We start from the raw sequence: 23166 nt of genomic DNA, 5'->3' as shown, positions 1-23166 counted from the left end.
AATGAAAAATAAAATCTGAGTAAACATCTTTTAAATATTAAATTTACTGAATTTGATGAAGATTTCAAATTCTAAATTGCCTCACTTCCTTTCTTCACCCCGTAGTTCATTTTCTTGTTCAACGTCGATCGTAAAATTTTCACTTCAAGGCACATATGTATGTACACATCATCATTTGCTTCCGGTATGTTAATGTTTCTCTTTTTCTCGATCATTTTCCATGCAAATTTACTGTTGTTGTAAAAAAAATGAGCAATTTTTTCATCATCGACTGAAATTTTTGAAATGGAGTTTTCTTTCTTTCATAATTTTTGATCGATTTTTAAATATAAAAGTAAAAATTTAAAAAAACCTGTAAAATTATCATCATCCACACATGCAATGTCTGTTCGTTGTCGACTCTGTATCAGAGGCATTAGATTTCAAATATACCAACTATCCTAACGATCATTTACAGTATTTAAAAGAAAAAAAATTTTTTTTGTGTACAGTATATTTGTTCTTTTTCATTTTGAACAATTCAACTGCTGAATGAATTGATTTGAGATTTGATTGATGATTAAACCGATATTATTATTATTATTATTATTGTAACAACGCTTCTGTTGAATGTGGAAATTATCGATCCGCTATTCTAATTGTACAATTTTTTTCAAAAGAATGTCAACAATAACATATGTTGAATAAAAAATTATCAGAAAATCTATATTTATTTGTTAATGATTCTTCTAAATCTATATATATATATATATGTATATGTCACTTGGCAAATGTTCTGCATACGACTATGTACTACGTAGCAGCTTGCACGCGTATCGTCAAATTTACTTGCATTGATCAATAATCATTTGTATACCTTTTGTTGCGTCATTGTTGCGTTGCTAACTATGCTCTTTTTTATTACAACAGTGGCCGTTTTGTGCTTTATCATTTTTTGTTTTCTTTCTTCTCCCCTCAATATATCCAGTGAATTTTTATTTCAAACATTTTATCAGATAGTCGATCCGATATCATATAGTAACTTTCATGTCGGATGATAATTTATGGAAAAAAAACAAATAAAAAAAATTTGCATAATTTACGAATGTTCACGTTGTTGATACGTTGGATTACTGTGTTCAAGTTGTGATTTTCACGGACGTCGGTTGTTGAAATTTAAACAAACGAAAATGAATGAAAAACAGAAAAAATTTATTTCAAATAATAATAATAATTATTGTTTGTTATTATAATTTGATTGAAATTTGGATTAGTTTGAAATTTGATTTTCAACAACGACAATTTATTTTGTGCAATTGCACAGGAAGATAGCCAGCGAAAGGAGCGTGTCGTTGTTATTGTAATTAATTTTTTTTTGTTTTCATAGTTTTATTCATGCTGAAAAGTGTTGAGCTGGACAGTTTGTTGAACACAGAGAGAGAGAGAGAGAAACGTGGGGGTGGATGGGTAGGGAGAGGTGGAGAGGAAGAGGGGGAGGGAGAGAGCATGAGAGACGGTGTTGGTCTTGGAAAGATTTATTATTTGCTTAACAGCGTTGGCATTGATTTGGCCGTGAATATTGCGCTGCTCTGGCCGAGTTGGTTAGCAGTGGGAGACGCAACAGCGCATGCTGAACAAGCTGAATCATCCGCCACTACCACCACCATCACCATCACCATCACCATCAGCACCACCAACATCAGCGGCTGCAAGCAGACATACGTAGTCGAGATTGAGAAATTTGATTTCTTTCGACGACCTGCGGCTTTTGGAACACGAACACCATTCGTTTGGTTGGTTTTTTTTCTCTTTTGTTGTTGTTGCTTGAAGCCGCTAAATTTTGCATTTTCAAAATTTCAAAAAAAATTCTTTTGAAAAAAACACAAGAATTTTCAAATATTTATTCTTTTTTTCCACATTCCAAAGCGGCCACTGGATAGTGAAACTGAAATCTGTTCTGCTTCCACTTGTGTTCAGCTTCATCCTTCTCTATACACACACACACACACATACTCGCCTTTTCTCACTCTTTGCGCATGAATTAGTACGGTAATGAAAGTGGAAAAAATAAATTTTTGCATTAAAAATAAGTTATTATTTTTCACAATTAACAATTTAAAAAATTTCAATTATCTCATTCATTCATTCATTCATTCGCAAAGTTAACACACAAAACAATAATATTATACTTCTCCTTATTCTTCGCTCAACTGAATAAACAGCAAGGATTTTCAATAAGCAAGTGGTATTGTTTTCATTTTCCATTTCATTTATTAAAATATGAATGGTAAAATTGTGTCTTTAGCGAGTGGAGTTTGTTTCTTGTTTAAAAGAAGAAGAGTGGAAAATTGATTTTGCCTCCTCTTATTATTATTATCATTATTGTTGCGGTTGCTGTATACAGGAACGGTTCAGCTTGTGAAAGTAATTTTCCCATTAAAGCTAGAATGACATTTTCCAAATTAGAAAGCAAATGTCGTTTCAGCGAGCAATGATCTTTGTACTTTTCAACTAGCATTTCATTTTACCCGCTTACGCATTATTATAATAATAATTATTATTATTTTGCTCGTGTTTCCCAATTTGTGTGAATTGTAAATTCAATTTGTGTACATTGATGTGTGTTCACCGGTTGAATTTCCGACCTGCTGGCTGGCTAGCTGGCTGTTTGTTGCTGTTGGCTTTTGCAAAATGAGATATTTTGTCGTCTTTGATTGGGTCGTTTTGGAACAAATTTCAGCCGCAATTTCATCAATTCCATTAATCATTAAATGAAAAAGGTTCAATTTTAATTTTCCACCTATTTTTAATCCAAAATGTCACACGGGAATTTTGTTGTCGATGCATCTTCTTCTACTTATGCTTCTGCTTCTTCTTGCAACAGCAGCAGTTGTGCCAGCTAGCAAATGTTGTGTGTGTGTGTGCGTTTATAACAATTTTTATCATCTTTGTCCGCCAACATTTCCAATTCATTTTCATAATCTTTTCTTTTTTGCTTTCATTTTATTTTTTTTTACTTTTCTTCAAATGAACAGTATATATATAATTTTGCACATCGTTTAATATTTGTACAATGAAAAATGATTAACAATTGGTACAAATTTTCTTCTCTTCTTATCCACCTACCTTTACAACAACGCAAGTTGTGTGTATTTTACTAAACGACGCTCTGTGTTACTTGAGCTTGATGTCACTTTGTTTACTTTGCAATTCTATAGCTTCAACATGTATATATATATATATATATATATATATATATATATATATATATATGTATATATATATGCGTAGATATATTGTGTACGATTCGCTTCGATTTGACAAAGTTTTTCAATTTGTTCAATTCGACTGTACCATCAATGTCCAATATGGATTGTTGTTAGCTGGTTGCTGCAGTGTGGAATAAATAGAATAAATAGATTGTCAACATTGTACCGAACGATGCAGCGTCAATCATCTAACTATCTGTTTATCTGTCTATCTATCTACAGTAGGATTTTTCGGTATACAGGGGACAGACAAGTGGTCTGAAGTGGTTTCAGGCTACGCGGGCGTGGTTTGCAACGACCGGGGGTCCAGTTTGTTGTCCTCGTCGTCGACAGTGTGAATGAATAATTGAAAAGTGGTTGTTTTTTGACCACTGGAATGTAGAGAAGCATTTTCCAACCGGAACATGGACAAGTCAACCAATCAACAATCGTTGGTTGTACACACAGCGCCCACACAGTCTGTGTGTACAAGCTTGTTCGGCTTGTTTAAATGCATTTTCTTGTTTAGAGGAAGATTTTTGATTTTGTTTTGTTTTTTAGGCAAAACTCATATAAACTGATTGCTCTTCTTCTTATTCGTACGTCGACAATTTTGATATTATGATAAGAAAATTGTTTGCTTTTTTGCATTTGTTTTCCGTTTGCATTAACTTGTTTCCACTTTTATCACTTTTGCACAATTGTACAGCTTAATCATTTATATATATATATATATATATATATATATATATATGTATGTATGTATGTATGTATGTATATATGTATATATTTGCAGCGACAACTTACCGGCACGTAACAATTTCTAAGCACGCATTCTTTTAATTAGCGCAACTCTAGAACGTCACCAACGAACAATTATTGGTCATTTTACGACGCAATTTACCATTTTTAATATTTATACCAATTTCTAATTTTTGTTTTTGATTAAATTGAAATGGAAATAGAACATGTTCCCCCATTAGCTTTTTTTTTATTTATTCATAGCTTGATCGTTCGTTGTCGTCTACGGTGTTGCTTGCGTCAAAGTGGGAATTGATGTATCGTCGCTTGTAGAGGAGAGTTTGTGTGCAAGGGTGGGGTTTGATTTGATAGTGTGCTTCAGTTTCGATTACTGCGCGTTGAATGAAGATCAATCTAATTAGTTTCCACTACGGACATTCACGGTAAGAATAGCTTTTTTTTACATCTCTTTCTCTCTCTCTTTCCCTCTCGAATACCAACCCAAACAACCCACCCGTGTACAGTAATTTTATTTTAATAATTTTTAATTTTGCTTTTACTACAATCCACAACAATATATGCTGAGAACATTATTTTTCCAATTCTGTTGCCAAATGGAATATTTTCAAGTTGTGGATTTTCACATCAGGGATAATTTAATTCTAAAAAGGTAGGGGAAGCTTTTTTTTTAATCATTTTTTGTTATAAAAGGAGGGAAAGGTGGTTTTTTACAGAGCGACCTGTATGTAGCACAGGATGGATTGATCAGGTTGGAATTGCTTCAATTGTACAAATATGCCCATCGAATGCTAAATTCAGTTGTTGTTGACATAAATTTCACTGCAGGCGGAAGTTTTATTTCGCTCATGCTTGATGAACCAATTTTATTCAAATTCATCCCTCTTGTTTTAAAGTAGCCGCAGTGCACTTTTATCCGTTATGATTATTCACTTCATTTGTACTTTGCTTACTTGTTCATTTGTTCAATGTTGAAATATGTCCTCATTGTTTCTTATTCTTATTCTCGTCGTCGTTTATTGTAATTTGTTTTAATTATTAATATTATAGTTTTTTCCTTTGCTTTTCGTCAGATTGAAATCAATATAAATTAATTAATAAGGAGAAAGTTTCATTAACTGTAATATAAAACCGAATTGGAAAGAGGGACGTTTAGAGGAATAAAATTGGTAATTTGAAAAAAAAACAAAATCAGCTGGCTCCGCTCTGGACACATTGATTCCAAAGTTTGAATTAGTTTTCAAGCTGGACAATTGATGGTCGATTGAATTATATTGGCCGTATATTGCATTGGATCTGCAATTTTGCGTGGCCGATCAATTGACTGTCGTCTCGACCAACGCTTGTTGTTATTGTTGTTGTTGTCTGTATGCTTGGAGATGAAGTGACCAACTTGACCGGCGTCAAGGTGACCATTTTTGACCAGATAAAAAGGGAAAGGTATCATGCCTTGCAAAATGAATTGCAAATTACCATTTGCACCAATCAAACTGACAAAGGTGTGAAATATTAGTTTTGTGAAATCCATTTCGCACTGAAAAGTCCATTCACACACACACACACGCACAGTCTTGTGGATTATGATGGAAAATAATTAATTGCCTTTTTGCCGGTATTTTTAATAATGCAAAACTTTTTTCCTCATTCAATTTTTTTCAAGTCAATTTGTTCATTTAAATTAACTTTTTTTGTTTTTATTTTACTGCTTTCTGCTCAAGTTTTGATCGAATAAATGAACGAGTGTATATTCTCCGTATAGCCTGACGCAGTTATCAATTTTGATTCTCATTAATAAATATTCTTTTCTTTTTGTTGTTACCATTAATGTATACATGTATATGGATAGATGCTTGGGTTTTTGTTTTTGATTTTCTTTTTCTTTTTTGTTCAATTTTGTTAATCAATTTTGAACATGTGAAACGATATTGTCGTCTATCAAGGGGGAAATTTGTTCCGAAATCAATTATCCTGATGTTGCCATTCCGACAGGCAGCCAAGCACTTGTCGTCTGGCTAATATCTTCTTTTCTCCAGTTGGTCAACACCCCCTGCCAGTATCAATGGCTTTTTCAATTCTACCTTTGCAAGCTTTCAGGATTTTTGTCCAGAACAAACAGAAAATACCACTATTTGGCAAGCTTTTGCCTGTATGTTATGCTTTTTCCACTGTTACGGTTGGATGGTTGTTGAATTTATTATATTGTTCAATGTATGCGACAAAAATATGTCATCAAAACTGGTATTCTTCTTCTTCTTCTACCTTTGGGCAATTCTATTGTATTTTCATCCATTTTCATTTCCACTAACTGTTTCGCTTCTTCTTCTTCGACTACTGTAAAGTGATGATCATCACAATTTTGCTATTTTTTTGTTTATTTATTTATTTATGTATTCTTCACATTTATGTGCATTTGGAAAGTCGAATCGATTTTTGTTGTTTTCAGAAAAAATTTCCAACTTTCACTCGAGTAAATTGTAAAGTTTGTTGATAGCATTTTTCATGTGTCGCGTTTGCAACAGACGCCGTTGAACACGCGATTCACTTTTATATACTGTTATTAATAGTAGTAGCAGTAGTATTATTATTTTCATTATATATTATTGATTAAAACAGTTTTCGCTCACGTCGCGATTTTGTTCTCTCTTCCATCGCACCACTTTTTCTTTTTCCTCATTTACCGTTTAAATCAATTATTAATGAATTAATTAATCATCTCTTTGTTGTTCATTTGGTCATTTTCACGTGGACATTTTTGTTCATCAGAAAATTTTAATCGTTCAATTAAACTGTTCATTCAGAAACGACAATGGAAAATCCAAATCGCTCATCTCCGCCGTATGATGCGGTGCAATTTTATTGAACTGCTCAAGTGTCGTTGTCGAAGTTGTTGTTGAAAGTGTGCAAATTTTCAAGCCGAGAAAGCCGAGATTTTTTTTTGACAACATGCCATTAGCTCCGCTGGCCGAACTGTGGAAATCCGAGCCGAACGTTACCAGCGTCAATCGTGAACAATCATCGTTGGTAAAATGAATCATCATCAATATGGCTTATTTTTAATTTTATTCATTAATTTTTATTAATCAAATTTGTGCCATTGTATTTCCGCAGATGCCGAGCCTGAATGAAAATGTTGTCGACGAATTGGAACACGACGAAAATGAAACCCACGATCCATCATCGGTATGAAATTATTCCATTATTTTTCATTTGTTTCATCTTTTGATCTTATGTCAGTCAATTAATTTGCAACTGCAGCTGATATTTTTAGTTACAATTTCAAATTTTCCAAACAGAAATTGATCACACAATTTCCACTGCCGTCATCGGCATTTGCATAAAAGTTACTATTTGCAATAATTGTTGAAGTGATCATTACGAAATTATTATATTATTCGTTTTGTTTTTCACACATGACAAGCAGGCAAATAATTCATTCGACGCTGCGACAAATCATTATGATAATTTGTACTTTCAGATTTGAGGTGTATGTAGATTAGGTTCTTTTTTTTCATTAATCAACTGCAGAAAGGTGGAAATTGAATAGACGATCATTTGTGTTATTTATTCAATTGCTCTTTTTTTTGAGGGGGGGAGGGGGAAGGGGGAATTCTTTTCCCATCGGATCAATAAGATCAATTCTTCTTTCCCATTGCCGAAAATTGTCGTCCTCCACGTTGCCTCTGAATCGATCAAGTGTTGATGATCAATCAATTGGATAAATTGTGCAAATTTTTCAGGAACGGACTGCAATAATTGAAGTTCGAGATGTAACCAAGGAAGGTTACGAAAGAGCGGATCCGTCCCAATTTGAATTGCTCAAAGTGCTTGGTCAAGGATCGTTTGGGAAGGTGTTTTTGCTGGCAGTTTGTGGCGCTTTTTTATTTTTTTATTCAAATTTAAGGTATTTTTGGTTCGAAAAATTGTTGGCAGAGATGCTGGCATTTTGTACGCGATGAAAGTGCTGAAAAAGGCAACACTGAAAGGTTGAATTCTTTTTTTTCCACCCCACAAATTCATTTAAGTTCACAAATTTTTTTTCTCTATTACTTGCAGTCAATGATCGTCTGAGGACCAAATTGGAACGGAACATTCTCGCCCAAATCAACCACCCGTTCATTGTCAAGCTTCACTACGGTACTTGGCAGCTTATATGCTTGCTTGTTGTTTTATTTATTATTTCCATGTTTGGTTTTTTTCTGTGTTTTTTCAAGCGTTTCAAACTGAAGGCAAATTGTACTTGATTTTGGACTTTTTGCGGGGCGGTGATCTGTTCACCAGACTGTCCAAGGAGGTGATGTTCACCGAAGAAGATGTGGAATTTTATTTAGCCGAATTGGCACTGGCTTTGGACCACTTGCACACTCTGGGCATCATATACAGAGATTTGAAGCCAGAAAAGTTAGCATGACAAATAATTATTATTAATTAATTTGTTCCATCGACGTTTACGTTTTATTCTTTTTTCTTTTTTTCTGACAGTATTTTGCTTGACGACGAAGGTCACATTGCGTTGACCGATTTCGGCTTGAGCAAAGAAGCACTGGACGATCACAAAGCTTACTCATTTTGCGGCACGGTCGAATACATGGCACCGGAAGTGGTCAATCGCAAGGGTCACTCAACGGCTGCCGATTGGTGGTCATTCGGCGTGTTGATGGTTGTTCAAAAATTTATTTCATCATACAATTATGCTCACGATCCAATTTGCAACTTTTGTCTTTTGTTTTTTATTTCAGTTTGAGATGTTGACAGGTTCGTTACCGTTCCAGGGTTCCAATCGCAAAGAAACACTGACACAAATTTTAAAGTACCATAATTTTTGTTTTTTTTCTGTTTAGCATTATTATTAATATTAATTTTTCAAGAGCAAAATTGGGCATGCCGCAATTTTTGAGTCCAGAAGCTCAGAGTCTGCTGCGCGCGTTGTTCAAACGCAATCCGCAGAATCGACTCGGTAATGTCGAAGAGGGGTGGAGAAAAAAAAGTGGGATGATGTCGTTGGTTGTTTCTTTTTTTGTTTTTTCAGGCTCCGGTTCCGAAGGTATCAAAGATATCATGAGGCATCCGTTTTTTGCTACAATCGACTGGGGCAAACTGTACCATCGACAAGTGCAGCCTCCGTTCAAACCGACCGTAACCCGCGCTGAGGATGCGTTCTATTTCGACCAAGAGTTCACTTCGAGAACACCTCGAGGTGGTTTGTTATTGAAAAAAAATATATTTTTTTAATTTTTATGAAATTATTATTTTCATATTCATCGGAGTTTATTCGTGTTCGTGTTTGCAGATTCACCAGGCATTCCACCCAGTGCGGCTGCGCACGAACTGTTCCGAGGGTTCAGCTTCATTGCACCTCAACTTTTGGAAGAGACCAAAACTGCCACTTCCAACAAATCGTTGACGGTTCGTTTTTTCTTGCTGGCTTTTTCAAATCCATATTTGCTTTATCTCTATCTCTATATCTTATATCTTGTTTATCTTTTCCTCATTTGTTTTTCAATTGCAGAGCATTCGTGAGGCAAAACCAATGGCAATATATGACGAATACGAACTGATGGAAGAGCTCGGCAAAGGTTCGTATTCAGTTTGCAGGCGCTGCTGGCACAAAGTGCTCAAAACCGACTTTGCTGTCAAAGTAAAAACAGAAAAGAAAACGAGCAAAATGCAAATTTTGCATTTCCAATGATATTGTTCATTGTTTTTTTTTCATTTGCAGATCATCAATCGATCCAAGCACGATCCGTCCGAAGAAGTGGACATTCTACTACGATACAGCCACCACGCCAACATTGCTACACTACGCGATGTGGGTGGTGTTTTTCCTTTTTCCGAAAGATCTCTCTTTTTATTTGCCCAAATTACAATACGAGACGAAACAAAATGCTTTGTTTAGATTTTTGAAGAAGAAAATACTGTATATTTGGTGTTCGATTATTGCAAGGGTGGTGAACTGTTGGATCGCATATTGCAGAGGAAGTATTTTTCCGAACGTGAAGCTGCCTACACGATGCACGTCATTGCGCAGACCATTCAATATTTGCATTCTCATGGAGTAAAGATTTTTAGTGATTAATTGGGATTGCATTTTCTTTCTATTTTTAAATTTTTTCGGTTTTATTTATTCATTATTTTTGTCAGGTAGTGCATCGAGATTTGAAACCGTCAAATATTCTCTACGTCGACTCTTCCACTACACCAGAATCGTTGCGTATTGTTGATTTCGGTTTTGCTAAACAACTGCGGGCAGAGAATGGACTCTTGACCACGCCCTGCTATACTGCCCAATTTGTCGCACCAGAAGTGCTCAAGCGTCAAGGCTACGACAAAGCTTGTGACATTTGGTCACTCGGTGTGCTCTTGTACACCGTCCTGTCAGGGTAAATGAAAAAAATTTTTCATTTCTTTTTCTAAACTAAAACCACGATTTTCCATTTTTTCCTTCCACTGAGGAGCGTGTGTTCATCGTTTTACAGGTCGACACCATTTGCTACTGGTCCGCAGGATTCGGCGCAGGAAATATTAGCTCGAGTTGGAGAAGGTCGTTTCAACCTTACCGATGGCATTTGGTCAACAGTATCCGATGCGGCAAAGGTTTTTCTTGTTCTCTTATTTTTTGTTGAAATTCTCTTTTATCCACCTATAATTGGTTTTTTTTGTTGGACTTTTGTAGGATTTGATTCAGAAAATGTTGCACGTCGATCCTCAGCAACGTATAACCGCTCAGCAAATATTGCAACACCGTTGGGTGACTAATCGTCAATTTTTGCCCAATTCTCGAATCGCTTTCAGCAACGATTCCACTCACGTCAAGGTGAAGTGACACGTGTCTGAAGTGCAAATAAATATCCAACGTGAATAAGCAATTTGAAAATTTGCCATTTCAGGCTGCGATGAAAGCGACATACAATGCGATCAACAAGGTGCAAACTTTGCCAGCATTGGAACCAGTCAGCGCATCACTTCTTGCACAACGCAGAGGGAAAGGAAAGACATGATTGATTTGTAAAGAAGCATATATCTTGCCAATCTCACTTTTAATATTCAATATCAAAAAACAAAACCAAAAAAAATACCAACTTATATTCATTCATTTTTTATGTTGATACTGTTTTCGCTTTTATTATAGTCCAATGACTGGCATGTTTCATTTTGCATTTTTCATTTTCATTTTCACTTTTTCGCTTTAAACCATCGTTGATTGCTGCGTTCATCGACTTCATTTTTCACGACAATCCATCAGCAACTTTGTTCACAGCATCACCACCGGCACATTTTCACTATTCAACTGGAAAATTACCCTTGAATGAATGAATGAATGAATGAAAACAAACAATTATGTTAAAAAATATTAAAAATGCGCAAAAGATAATGTAAAAAAATTTTTTTTCCACAGTTGATGCGTTCATTTTTCCTGTTTAAAAAAAATACATTTCCAACATCTTTCTTTCTTTGTCCATCTATTACTACTGACACCGGAAGAAGTAGTTTTCATTTCCGCTTCATCACGTTGCTGCCAGTCGTCAATTGTTATTCCACTTCTTTCATGTGCAAAAAAATTCCATTCAACAATTATGCACTCTGTTGTTTGCTTGTTCATTTGGTCAAAGTGTTTTTCCTTTTGTACATATATCCTTTTTGAATATCGGTGTCATTGTGCGCTTGTTTCAATTTTCAACTGGGAATTATTCGTCTGTTTTTGAAATTTTGCCCCACTTTAAAATTCTAAAATATTCCGAGCTGTTGCTATTATTGTACGCAAATATGAAAACAAAATATCGCTCTTGTTTTTTTTTCTTTTCAATGCGAAAACTTCCGGGTCTACTTGAGCACAATTGTTTGTTGTACTCGTTTGGTCTTGATTTTCATTTTACAGTATGCAAATGCTTTTGCCTAACAATGCGGTCCAAGCGAGGTCGGATTGCCGCTTCAAGCACATTAAGCTCTTATCCTACAGTTGAAGAACTTTACAGGTGAGGTTGAAATTGACACTGTAAATATGATTTTTTTTTCTTGTGGTACAAACGTCTTCAGCCATGGTGATGAAACACCGGATAAAACGAGGCTGGAGACGGTTCTTGTATCATTTGGTGAGAAGTTGTCAGTTGTGGATGTGTATTTTTATTTATTTATTTATTAAATTTCAAATTGGAAACTGATTGCTATTTGTTCAGCGCTTCGCAGCCATCCTACAGCAATGCTGGAGGTTTCTTCATCGAAAGCGACGAGCAGAAATTTGAATCATCTTCATCTAGAAGCAGTAAACGGTTGCCGGATTTTTCGTCCGATTCTATAACAGAGACGAAATGTCTAGAATGTTTTAAAGAATTCGATGAATCCTATTTGCACTCGACCTTCAACTACCCTGTCTGCGACCAGTGCAAGTAAGTTGTCGCTTGTGTTACATGTCTCGAAAGTTGACAATTATTTCGAAAACAATGTGTGCACATTTGTTTGAGCTTTATTATTATTTTTTTTCACATGTCATAAACTCATTTCACATGTGCAGAGAATTGAAAGGAAAGCATTCACTGATAACGCGAACAAAAGCGAAAGAATTGTACTTGTTGAAAGATTGCGATTTTGATTTACGCGCTCCTCCATTGCGGTTTGCCGTGCGGAAAAATCCTCACAGTGCACGCTATGGAGACATGAAATTATATTTGACGATTCAAGTCAGTCAACTGATTGCTCAGTCGGAAAGTTCGCTTTTGTTTTGGAATCAAAAAAAATCGAAATTAAATTTTTCAGGTGGAAAAGCGCGCGATCGAAGTATGGGGAAGTGTTGAGGAATTGGAACGGCAACGGCAACTGCGACTGCGCAATCGAGAAAAGTGGAAAGAAAAGAGATACGACAATAAAATGAGAAGTAAATATATGCATTTTTATTGTTCATTCGTTGTTGTTTCTTTTTTCAACTGTTCAACTGTTTCAGTTTTACTGTGATTTTCAAAATTTTAATTTCATTTATGATGAATTTTCAAAAGATTTTAACGAAACAGCGTTTTTATCATTTTTTTCAGATCTGAGAAAACAAGTTCAAAGTGGCGTCCATGAACCAAAGACTCATCAACATAATTTTGGCGACGAGCAGTTCGACAAAAAGAACAATTCATATTTCAAAAATTGTGTTGATTGCAACTTCAAAATTGCATACGAGAAAATGTGATAACATTGATAATACAGTTTCTTTTATCATACGAGGATGATTTTGTTGAATAAATTTGAAACTTTATTTTTATTTTTTTGTATTTTTAACAATTCAAATCGTCTTTTTTTCGCTGTGCAGATGAGAAACATTATCGTTTTCCATTTTGGAAACGGTAGCAAATGTTACCTGAATTTGGTTTTACTGTATCTGACAAATTGTAGAATTAGGCTTGATGCGGCGGTCGATTTTTGTATAAAACTTATTGTCTTTCTTTGGTTGAAAGTGCACGTCCGATTGCAGGCAACTGCAGTGGTTGAGAGTTCGTGTGGTACACTTGAAGTGGCTATCTTGTCATATTTGGACACATAATGTTTATATCGTTGCATTGCACATTTATGTGAAAATCAAGCTGCGTAAATAATAATCACAGACGGAACATGTGCGTGCACTTAGATTTGCCTTTACTGTCAGAGCAGTTTTTAAAAAAGAAATGCTCTCATAAATATTTCCAGTAATCTCAAGGTTCGATTCGCGTGTGACTGCTATGAATTACCCGAGTATGTATTATGTGAGAATCAAAAAAAATTAGAGCTTGATTATATTGCTGTACTGTACTTTTTGTGGAACTTTGAACACTGCAAAGAAATTACTTACTGTGAACCATTTATTTCATACACTGCAGTATTTTTAATTTTCTTTTTTCTTTAACAGGCTCAGGTTGGAATGGTGCTAATGTTATTTTGTTTTATTCCGTTTACGCTACCGTAATTTGTATTGTATTTCAACTAATTTAATTTTTGTTGTATTTAAGATTTCACTTTGACCGAAGCGTCGTGCTTTACGTTTTACCGAACAGCAAAATGAAGTAAGTGAAATGTCGTGCTTATTTTTTTTTCCAAATGTTATTTTATTCTTGCACTGCGGGCGCACGACTGTGTGCATTTGATGAAACACTGTGACCATTTTTTTCATTGCGTATAAACTTCATCTTCTGAATTTGTCAAATCATCGATTGCTATCGTTTTTTTTTAATGCTAATTTAATGTTTTCAATTTAAATCGTTCATCTTTGAGTACTTTATGCTTATGCTAGTCTATTTGATTAACAAGTGTTCTTTCATCATATTTTGTGTAAAGGAAAAGTGTTGTTGTTTGCGAAAAAATTGGACGTTGAATTTCATTTTCAGGATGCATAATTCTTTGTCAGCCATTTTGTCCATAACACTGTCGGCGGCAGTATACATAGTCATGCAATGTTTGGCTGCTGCTTTTGGAATATCCAAAGTGACGACAATTTTGTGCGGATTTGCTGGTGCCAACATTTTTGTTTTCATTCTTACGGTAATTTGGGGCGTGTAAACATGCAACAGTACGTTTGTTTTTAATTTCCATTGATTCATTAGGCAATCAGCAATATGGAAATGCACTTGTACGGTAAAAATTATCAGGCTCGGTTTTTTCCTGAAGGTTTGCTTGTTTTTATTGTTCATTTATATTGACTGAGAAACACAAAAATATTTATTTGCCTTTATATTGCAGTTTTCATTGCTATGACCGCAGCTGCAATAGCATCATTGACCGTTCATCGCATATGCATGACAATTTGGTAATTGTTTTGCAATTTGGAAAAATAATATTTACTTACTTTTAATTACTTTACTGTAATTGCTTATTTTTTTTTCTTTTAGCATTATTTTTTCATTCGTGCTGTTGTACTTTGTGAATAAAGTGAGTTTGACTAAATACAGCACAGCAGCAGCTAATTTGGCAGCGCCGAAAAGAAACAAAGTGAAATGAAATATTGATACGAAATGTGAAGCTTGAAATTTTTTTCATTAATAAAAAAAATATGATGTATGAAAATGTTGCACAGCTGTTCGAGAGTCATTGGAATGTAGTAGAATTTTTGTGTACTGTTGGCGTGTTTGGCATTCAGTGTTCATCCAAAATATGCATATGATCTTTCTAATAATGAAATTGAATTGTCGCCAAAAAGTCGTCCAATATGTAAATATGCAATGTGATTTCCAAGCATATAGAATGCTTTCAAATCTGCTAACAAAGAGAAGAAAACGATAAAACCTCACTGCATTGTTTTTTTCAGTCAATAACAACGCACATAGGAATACTGGATTCACCTTTATTAGATTTGGCTTTAGCATTTATATAGTCCGTTTTACATCCCAGTAACGGCATTTCAAATTTCAAATTTCATACGAACAAAGAGGTGACAAGCACTGAGAAATGCTGTGGAAATGTGATTTTCCTAAAGTGGTTTTAAAAATACACTTAACATTAACATTTGGATAAAATATGAGTAAATTGCAGATAAAACGATTGATTCTCAGTTGTTTTTAACATTTATTCAAATATGATTCCCATTTCAAACCTGAAAATACATTGTTTTGCAAAATGTTAATTTCACTTTTCGAAGGTGTATTCAAAATTATTTTCACTAAATAATTTTCTAATCCGCCATTGTTTTTCCATTCATTGAATCTTATTCGTCATATCGTTATGGCATAGCTGATGTTGAAATATGCTTATTTTTATTTTGCACTGTCGATTGTGTTATCCTTAGCGGAAGGTATGTTCAATGTGTGCAATCCCTGAAAATTAGTTTTTTTCTATTAAAATGCAAGATATTTTAACCCTTGAGTGGTGGACCATTTGATCAGAACGCTAGAACTGTTAATTCACATTTAGTGACGTTGCAAGTAAATTTTTTTCTCCTTTGTCGATTGGTATATACGTTATTGTCCTTGCACTGTGCTTTTATTTTTACAGACGAAAGTACTGGCCTAACTGACCATGCAGATGTTTGGTTTTATATATTGTATTCATGTAGGAAACCGCGAACGCATGATTGTTTCCGTTGTTACTCAACTGAAATAAAGTAAGCATCAGATAAAGAAAATATTTAATTCAAAATGAAAATAATTAACTGCATATAACATATGCTGAACATTATGAACAATGCGCAGGGTAGAATTTGTAAAAATGATGGCTGTATCGATCATTTGATAGCAAATTTTGACAATAACATTTTTCTGCACAGTTGTACGAACGCAAAAGTTTCTTTGTTTTTTCAATTATCAGTGCAAATGAGTGTAAAGGAAATTTGCATAAAACTATGTTCACGCACGAATTTTGTTTGCTTCGTAAATTTCATTTGAAATGATTGTACGCTAATGGAATCCGCTGATTGCGTATCGGCGTTTTCACCAGTAAACCGAAAGAATATGTAAAAATCAACTGGCTTTTAATTTAGTTTATTTTTATTTTTCCAAAATCATTCATCATTCTTTACAATATCACCTAAAAATGAACTTCAACGATGAGAAGGCGGCTAATTTAATGTTGTACGTTTCAACTTGTTTTCGGTTTGATCGTTTACGTATAACTAACTGACTTGACGAGTGGTTTGTTGAACACTTACATCTTTGACATGTTCATTAATGATCATAGCTGCGCTATAATAGATACAATGGTATATATACATCTGAGATTATAAGATGGTAAGTAGATTATTGGAAATTATGATCATCGTAATTTGAATATTTTTGTCTAATTGTCCAGTTGATGGTGGAATTTATTTTCTGAAGCAAGGTGACTGATTTAGCATTGAAATTTATTGCATTTAGGCCAGGTCGAATAACATTATCTGAGTGATGCTTGTCAAATATGGAAATTATCGTTTACTGTTAATAGTCCTATTTTAAATACGCTTGTTTACTTGACTGACGTGACTGACATTAAAGCCAGATAACTTTAACTCATTGAATTTTTTATTTCATTAAAATGATTTAATACTGTTGCAACTATTATCGATAAAATATGAAATTTTTATTTATGAAAATTTATGAAAAGCATTAAATACAAAGTAGTTAGTTGCCAAAAGTTAACTCATAAATGGCCTTTAGAGATCTTTGGCACCCCAGCCGGGGATAATTGAAAAATGTTTTCAATATTTTACTAAGATTTCAAACTGCTGTTTAATAAAAAAACAAAAAATAAATTTAGAAATTTACTGCAATCTTATTGATAGCTATTGCATTTAATATATAATATTGCATTTTTCCACAATAAATAAACATAATTATGAAAATTGCTTCATGTCTTCAGATTCAATTTGTTGCCATTTCTTTTTGAAACTTCAACTGCATGTGAACTTTAATAACTGATAAAATATAGAAACATCGTGATTTATGTATGTATATTCAACCAGACATAATTGTTCAGTCACGATAATAATGCTTTATTAAGGACAACATATATGTCGTAGACGAAGTGGCGCTTGAAATTCAACATGTTATGGTTGGTCATGAAATTACCAGAAGGGCAAATTGCAAGTGGGAAAGATTCCTGGCTTTTAAATGTAACCAATTATTGGCAACTCTGGTCGTTGGCTAGATGAAAGTTTTGTTGTTTGAACTTTGGAAATAATGACACGCCAATTCCGCTATAACAGGCAACTCGCTTGTTTATGACACCCATAAGGTCCAGGACAACCAATTATCACATGGTTTACTATAGCAGAAGGTTCCCTATCTTAGATGTATTCTGAATTCCTTATCACAGGCATACATTTCACATATGAATAGCAGATTCGAATCCTTTACCCCAGGGTTATTAGGCAGGGTTATTTGCACACGGACAACCTGCTGCCAGAAGTACCTAGAATTTAACTCTAATATATATTAGCTTCTTCAAATTTTTTTCTTTTTGAAATTAATATCATTTCCAGTATCCCATTGCTCGATTCATATTTATATGCAATATTCCGCATTTCGTAGACATTTGGGTTATTTAGCTAACAGCCACTCGACGCCCAGCTTCAGCTGAAAACCTTTTCAATTTATAATACTTATATTCTTGCTTCATAATAATAGCAGAGAACAACAACTTTGGAATAATTGTTATGATTTTTCCATTCCAATTTTTACCTTATTATCAATATTTTGTGGTTTTCTCTTTTTTATCTTTACATTTGTTTCATAACGTCTTACCTTAGCGTCCAGTGAGCAGTCGATACATATATTCCTAAGATGTTGAATGTTATGTTTTCAGTACGAACTTCTCATCAGGTAAATAACGTTGAGTGGAGTAACGATTATCTGATTGAATATGACTTCAGGAAAAGTAAATAAAATCTCTACTTCTGTTGATTTGTATATTTGATTTCTTGAAAGGTCGTTAGCTTAATTCAGTGTTTCTTGCAAAGAGATGCAAAATGCATTCCATCTCAAAGTGCCCAGTCACAACAATCTCTGAGAGAAGCATAAAGTGCAATGAACATCTGTTCTGCTGTGTGAATCTAAGCAAGGTTTCATTCTTGAAAACGTTTGTGGTTTACACGCCTTTTCCAAATTGCTGCCTTTGAAATTGCCAAATTTCATGGGTTATAAACTTGCTTTTTGGCGAAAAACGTTTTGTCAAAATTTCCAGTTTTTTGATTGTTTGGCATTCGGACTGCTTAGCGATAAGCTTTTGCAAAGTTCCATCTGATACTGTCCACTAGTTTTGGAATGAAGCACCCGTAAAATTGGCTCATTGTCTATCTTAAAACATAGGGATGCTTCCAACTTTTTTCAGAATACATCGACAAATAGGCAACTAGCAACGGCAAGGATAACTGTATTGTACGTATCTAATTGTTCCGATCGATTGATATCCATAAAGTCCGTTTTTCGAGTATACGGTTTTTCTCGAAAATTGCCAAATTTCATGGGCTACAGACTCGTTGCTTTTGCGAAAATCGGAGAAAGTCCTTTCTCCGAAGTTTGTAGTTTTTTTTTGATTTCTAGACATTCACAATGATTACCGATAATGTTATGCAAAGTTCCATTAGAAACTACCCAATAGTTGTGGAATGAATAGACTCTTAATTTGTCTTCTGTCTATCTTAATACATAGGGAATTTGCCCATCAGTAACTCTCTTTCAACGGCAGCAAGGATTGCCAATTTCTGCACATGAGACATTTTTTATATAAACTCTACTAGATTTCTACTAATTTATTGTTTTTTACGATCAATTGAAGTTCTGAAATTATTGCTGTTAAATAATCATTAATTGATGCAAATCAAAACGTATGCGTTGTAACTGTTCTGTTTGTTGAAAAGCAAACATTTCATGGAATGCGATCTTAATTGCCTTGTTTTCCATTGATTACGCATCTGATTGATAGCACATGTGTGGCCATTTGATTGTACTTTCGCTAAGTAACACAGATGCAATGGCGATTTGCATAATTAGTATAATGTGTAGTCGCCCAGGGTAAAACTTCATTACAAATGCTAGGAAAATAAAGAAATTCACAATTGATGTCAAATTTTTGGGCTCATACATGGTATTTGTTCGAATGAATGGGGAAATCCACTAGTAAGTAGAGTGAAAACTATCCCATTCTTCTCAGAAAGTACGGCAAATTATAAAGTAATTTGAGGGTAAGTGCAAGCAACTGTGTGCCAATGAAAGGTATGTACAATTTTAATGCTTTAATTTCTTAATCTTTAATTTTGCCCCTCTTAACGCATGCGCATGCTTCCCCCTTTTTCAGCATATTTCGAGAAATACGGAACCACCGGGATACGCTTGTTGTACTTTTCTAATCGTTTGCGATCGACTGATGCTCATAACGTCCATTTGTGGAGGAAAAAAGTTTTCTCCAAAATTGCAAAATTTCACGAGCTACATACACTTGGCTGTTTTTGCGAAAATCAGCGAAAATTTTTCTTCAAAATTTGGAGTTTTTTGATTGTTATAGTTTTATATTAATGAAAGATAGTGGATTTGGATTTGGACAGTTTTTCCGGAAACTGCCTAGTATGTTTCAGGATGCTGTAAGCGATAAAGAAAAGTCAGGAACAAATTTTATGTGAAGAAAATACTTACTTCTCTTTGCTCGATTATTTAAACATTTGCAATAAACTTACACAAAATCATTTTCCTTGCATGCTTATTTACTCTCTGCGTTTTCTTTCTGCTCCTTTCCTTCTTACTAATATCGCATTTCCCTGCCTTCGCTGCTTTGTGAAAAATAACGAAAAATATTTTGTACAAATTTCAACTTTGTGTGAGTAGTAGATGTTGGCAGTAATAAATGACATTGTTATGAACAGTTTCAACGTACACTGTCCAGTAGTTTTGGTATAAATTGCCCGTAAAGTTAGCGCATTGCGTCTACCTTAATAAAGTTGCCAATCTGTAACTTCCTCGAAATGCAACTAGCATACGCGATTTTTATCGAACGTAACACTTTTGGCATTTGATTTATGTATGCATTAAAAATCAACAACAACGATTATTACTCGATTAGTCTTGTCCTTAATCCTACAGATTTTCACCATTCACCCAATCGCCTCAGCCAGCGCAAAACGAAACTTTACTGCAGTGAAATATCTAAAAAGCTATTTCCGGACAACCATGACAGAAGAACGACTGAACGGACTTGCAGCAATGTGTACGTTCATTCTAACTTTTCCACTGATATTGGCCTGGTAACAGAAAAGTTCAGCTTCAAACGGAATCGAAACGTGTCGTTCATTTGAAATACAATGAAATTTATCAATTTGAAAGTTATTCTATCACGCGATTGATATTCTAATTTTGTTTAAATGAAAACACGGCACTATTTTGTTCCTCGTCAGACAGTCATGTCTAATAATACATGTACATGATAAATCTGTTGTATACTACATCCGCCCCTCTTTATAAATTAAACGCCTCTGTATATTTTACATTAAATGAAGGAACATAATTTCTTTTTACAAAACTATAAATATGCACTTTCAGTTTCATTTCAACTCGATAATTAATTCTCTGCTAGTGAAGTGTGGTTCGACCGCACAAAATTTCACAAGACAAGAGCTTCTATCTTGCGGCATTGTCAACATCAGTTAATACTACAACTGATCGTGCCATTTCAAGCACATTCAGATTTTTATGAGAGTGCCAGTTACGTGTGAATGAAGAAATCAAAGAAAGCAGCTAAGAGCAACATTTGCTGCAGCAATTTTATAAAAAAATCGACTGACTGAGGCCATAAGGAAGGAGATAGTAGGAGTGGTGGGTGGGTGACGGAGTTGGGAGCTGAAATGGAGGCTCAAAAAGAAGAAGGTGGAAAAGAGGTTTTTAGTGTAAGTTTGTAATTTACATAGGAATTAGACATGCAAGCTGGACGAATAAAACGCGTCATAATGACATCCAGTTTGACGTGGGACAGAAATTTGCATTTGATAAAGTAGGCAGAGTTTGTTGGAAAAATAGGTGCAAGACTGGGAAACCATGGAAGGAAAGTGCATTTGTGGCGGCTACTGGAATATTGTATCTGTTAATCAGGTTGACCTTTTTGTTAGGCTGACGCGGGAATGTGAAAATTGGCAGGAAATTATCAGACGTCTCGTTGTGCGCAAACAAGCACAAAAAGCAAAAATCACAAATGACATTAAAATATATCTGGGATTCAGGCATGAATCCCAAAGCAATGAATTAAAAGTATATGAAAATCTGCAGGCATTTATAGCTGATGATAGCCGGCTTGACTGCACCACAGCTTCAATGTTGACAGTGAAATAAATACAAGTCTCATTTCACATCATTTGTCGTAATTTCAGCAGACAGTTTTATCTTATATAAGCACACATTACAAAGCGTAAAAAGAAAATAAAGCAGATAAAATGAGGAAAAATAAAAGCATCTTTTAATATGAAGTTAAAGTATACTTCCAAAATAAAATCACGGAAAAATAATTAATAATTAAAGAGACATTAAGATACACTATTTAAAATGCCAAATTAATGATAAGTAGGTTACTAAGTAATACACAAAGAGAGGAATGCATAGTTATTACTTTATTACGGTGCTGTTCGATAAACGGTGGCGCAGCGTAACCAAGGTGCAAGTACAAGATGCCACATTCAGGTGAACATTTAATACTGAAACTTATTTTCCTGATATTTTGCTATGAATGCATGTATATTTAAGTATTTAAGCACGTTTCAATTTGAAGATGGGTAAAACTTGAAATACTACTTTTAAAGCAGAATTCTCAATTACATATAGTTGAACACTGAAGGTTTTGAACAAATCCATATTTCAATTTGCTATTATAGGTAATCGTCTAGATTTAATTGGAGAAGCCGATAAAATTTTCAATTTACACTTGCTTATGGCATTCAATTTCATTCTCAACTTAGCAGGTCGAATATCATTAAGCGTATAGTGGTATCTATTATGCAAGGCAGAAAAATACCGTTTTCATACAGAAAACGTTTTCAGTTTAATTTTATTGTCACTTTATATTGTTTTCTAAATTTTGCACAATGAAGACATTAGATAAATCAAAATTTTTATATAGTTAATAATGCTTGGCATACAGGGCAACTAGTGTGCTCAATCATTGTTTATTTTTTGTTGACATTATGTTCTAATTCATATTAGAGTAGCATATCCAACTTACGTAAGTTGGTGTATAACGCTACGTGCGCAGTGTCTGTCTTTTATGCAAATTGGGCCATTTGAAAATTAACTCCATATTAGCAGTGTGCGAGTTAAATTGACTTTGCTGACTAACAAAAGCCTTGAACGATGTTTGCTCGATCTATTTCTGCTTTAACTACTGAGTAAGGTGTATTATTAGATATAGAAAAATGTTATCTTATCAAACATGGGCGTTGTCTAGTTTGAATGCAAATTTGACACCAATTTCAATTTGTTTGCTTTTGAGCTTATGCGTGACCTGCATAATATTTGTTCAACGAAATGAAATACGTTTCATACTTGTTAATCAGTAGAGATGAACTTTATGTAAATTTTCTTGAGGCTACTATTAGTTGCTCTGGAAACTCATTTCAAATGATTGTAGGCGAACGATGTGCGGCGAATGAACAATGGCGTTTTCAATGCGATGATGGACGAAGAAGAACAATAAAAACGGCTTTGTTTTTTTTATTTATTACAACATTATTTCATTAAATTAATTCTTCTACATTTAGATACAGAAGAATTGAAGATAAAAGAAGACATCCAGA

At 34.3% G+C, this 23166-nt stretch overlaps 6 protein-coding genes across 6 annotated transcripts; all 6 read left to right on the top strand.

Moving 5' to 3' along the window:
- The first annotated feature begins 1485 nt into the window (after positions 1 to 1485).
- Tsp_10307 (hypothetical protein) lies at positions 1486 to 2401 on the top strand. Its single transcript, XM_003372502.1, has 2 exons — positions 1486 to 1776; positions 2285 to 2401. Exons 1-2 carry the CDS (start codon positions 1486 to 1488, stop codon positions 2399 to 2401), a joined length of 408 nt encoding a protein of 135 aa, XP_003372550.1.
- A 4528-nt stretch (positions 2402 to 6929) lies between these two features.
- On the top strand, positions 6930 to 10981 carry Tsp_10306 (hypothetical protein). The gene is made up of 18 exons (XM_003372501.1): positions 6930 to 7007; positions 7095 to 7166; positions 7724 to 7834; positions 7888 to 7969; positions 8040 to 8120; positions 8198 to 8384; positions 8466 to 8643; positions 8723 to 8793; positions 8852 to 8940; positions 9013 to 9183; positions 9274 to 9389; positions 9493 to 9621; positions 9703 to 9799; positions 9890 to 9999; positions 10125 to 10363; positions 10460 to 10577; positions 10657 to 10797; positions 10871 to 10981. Exons 1-18 carry the CDS (start codon positions 6930 to 6932, stop codon positions 10979 to 10981), a joined length of 2181 nt encoding a protein of 726 aa, XP_003372549.1.
- Positions 10982 to 11786: 805 nt separating this feature from the next.
- On the top strand, positions 11787 to 12371 carry Tsp_10305 (hypothetical protein). The gene is made up of 3 exons (XM_003372500.1): positions 11787 to 11956; positions 12018 to 12098; positions 12158 to 12371. Exons 1-3 carry the CDS (start codon positions 11787 to 11789, stop codon positions 12369 to 12371), a joined length of 465 nt encoding a protein of 154 aa, XP_003372548.1.
- Positions 12372 to 12484: 113 nt separating this feature from the next.
- Tsp_10304 (putative DNA repair protein) lies at positions 12485 to 14743 on the top strand. Its single transcript, XM_003372499.1, has 10 exons — positions 12485 to 12658; positions 12735 to 12852; positions 13007 to 13148; positions 13356 to 13484; positions 13647 to 13695; positions 13846 to 13898; positions 13946 to 13999; positions 14321 to 14474; positions 14537 to 14600; positions 14673 to 14743. Exons 1-10 carry the CDS (start codon positions 12485 to 12487, stop codon positions 14741 to 14743), a joined length of 1008 nt encoding a protein of 335 aa, XP_003372547.1.
- A 2986-nt stretch (positions 14744 to 17729) lies between these two features.
- On the top strand, positions 17730 to 19009 carry Tsp_10303 (hypothetical protein). The gene is made up of 4 exons (XM_003372498.1): positions 17730 to 17774; positions 17881 to 17937; positions 18729 to 18914; positions 18941 to 19009. The coding sequence occupies exons 1-4, from the start codon at positions 17730 to 17732 to the stop codon at positions 19007 to 19009; spliced, it is 357 nt and encodes a 118-aa protein (XP_003372546.1).
- Positions 19010 to 21231: 2222 nt separating this feature from the next.
- On the top strand, positions 21232 to 21712 carry Tsp_10302 (hypothetical protein). Its single transcript, XM_003372497.1, is given in 4 exon segments — positions 21232 to 21277; positions 21295 to 21475; positions 21493 to 21631; positions 21650 to 21712. 4 exon segments carry the CDS (start codon positions 21232 to 21234, stop codon positions 21710 to 21712), a joined length of 429 nt encoding a protein of 142 aa, XP_003372545.1.
- Positions 21713 to 23166: the final 1454 nt, after the last annotated feature.

Source organism: Trichinella spiralis (genome assembly GCF_000181795.1).
Source record: "Trichinella spiralis strain ISS 195 chromosome Unknown Scfld9, whole genome shotgun sequence".
In the NCBI taxonomy this organism is placed as follows: domain Eukaryota; kingdom Metazoa; phylum Nematoda; class Enoplea; order Trichinellida; family Trichinellidae; genus Trichinella; species Trichinella spiralis.
This window is presented reverse-complemented; position numbering and strand designations above follow the sequence as displayed.

Bases quoted from the DNA above. Each gene is read 5' to 3' on its own strand.
- Tsp_10307 (XM_003372502.1), top strand. From the start codon at position 1,486: ATGAGAGACGGTGTTGGTCTTGGAAAGATTTATTATTTGCTTAACAGC. The intron at 1,777-2,284 runs GTTTTTTTTCTC...TTGTGTCTTTAG, and splicing joins GAACACCATTCGTTTGGTTG to CGAGTGGAGTTTGTTTCTTG.
- Tsp_10306 (XM_003372501.1), top strand. From the start codon at position 6,930: ATGCCATTAGCTCCGCTGGCCGAACTGTGGAAATCCGAGCCGAACGTT. The intron at 8,121-8,197 runs GTACTTGGCAGC...TGTTTTTTCAAG, and splicing joins CATTGTCAAGCTTCACTACG to CGTTTCAAACTGAAGGCAAA. The intron at 10,798-10,870 runs GTGAAGTGACAC...TTGCCATTTCAG, and splicing joins ACGATTCCACTCACGTCAAG to GCTGCGATGAAAGCGACATA.
- Tsp_10305 (XM_003372500.1), top strand. From the start codon at position 11,787: ATGCGAAAACTTCCGGGTCTACTTGAGCACAATTGTTTGTTGTACTCG. The intron at 11,957-12,017 runs GTGAGGTTGAAA...AAACGTCTTCAG, and splicing joins ACAGTTGAAGAACTTTACAG to CCATGGTGATGAAACACCGG. The intron at 12,099-12,157 runs GTATTTTTATTT...CTATTTGTTCAG, and splicing joins AAGTTGTCAGTTGTGGATGT to CGCTTCGCAGCCATCCTACA.
- Tsp_10304 (XM_003372499.1), top strand. From the start codon at position 12,485: ATGTGCAGAGAATTGAAAGGAAAGCATTCACTGATAACGCGAACAAAA. The intron at 12,853-13,006 runs GTAAATATATGC...CATTTTTTTCAG, and splicing joins ATACGACAATAAAATGAGAA to ATCTGAGAAAACAAGTTCAA. The intron at 13,696-13,845 runs GTATTATGTGAG...TTTCTTTAACAG, and splicing joins GCTATGAATTACCCGAGTAT to GCTCAGGTTGGAATGGTGCT.
- Tsp_10303 (XM_003372498.1), top strand. From the start codon at position 17,730: ATGAATAGCAGATTCGAATCCTTTACCCCAGGGTTATTAGGCAGG. The intron at 17,775-17,880 runs GTTATTTGCACA...TATCATTTCCAG, and splicing joins CCCCAGGGTTATTAGGCAGG to TATCCCATTGCTCGATTCAT. The intron at 18,915-18,940 runs GTTTGTAGTTTT...TTTGATTTCTAG, and splicing joins GAGAAAGTCCTTTCTCCGAA to ACATTCACAATGATTACCGA.
- Tsp_10302 (XM_003372497.1), top strand. From the start codon at position 21,232: ATGGAGGCTCAAAAAGAAGAAGGTGGAAAAGAGGTTTTTAGTGTAA.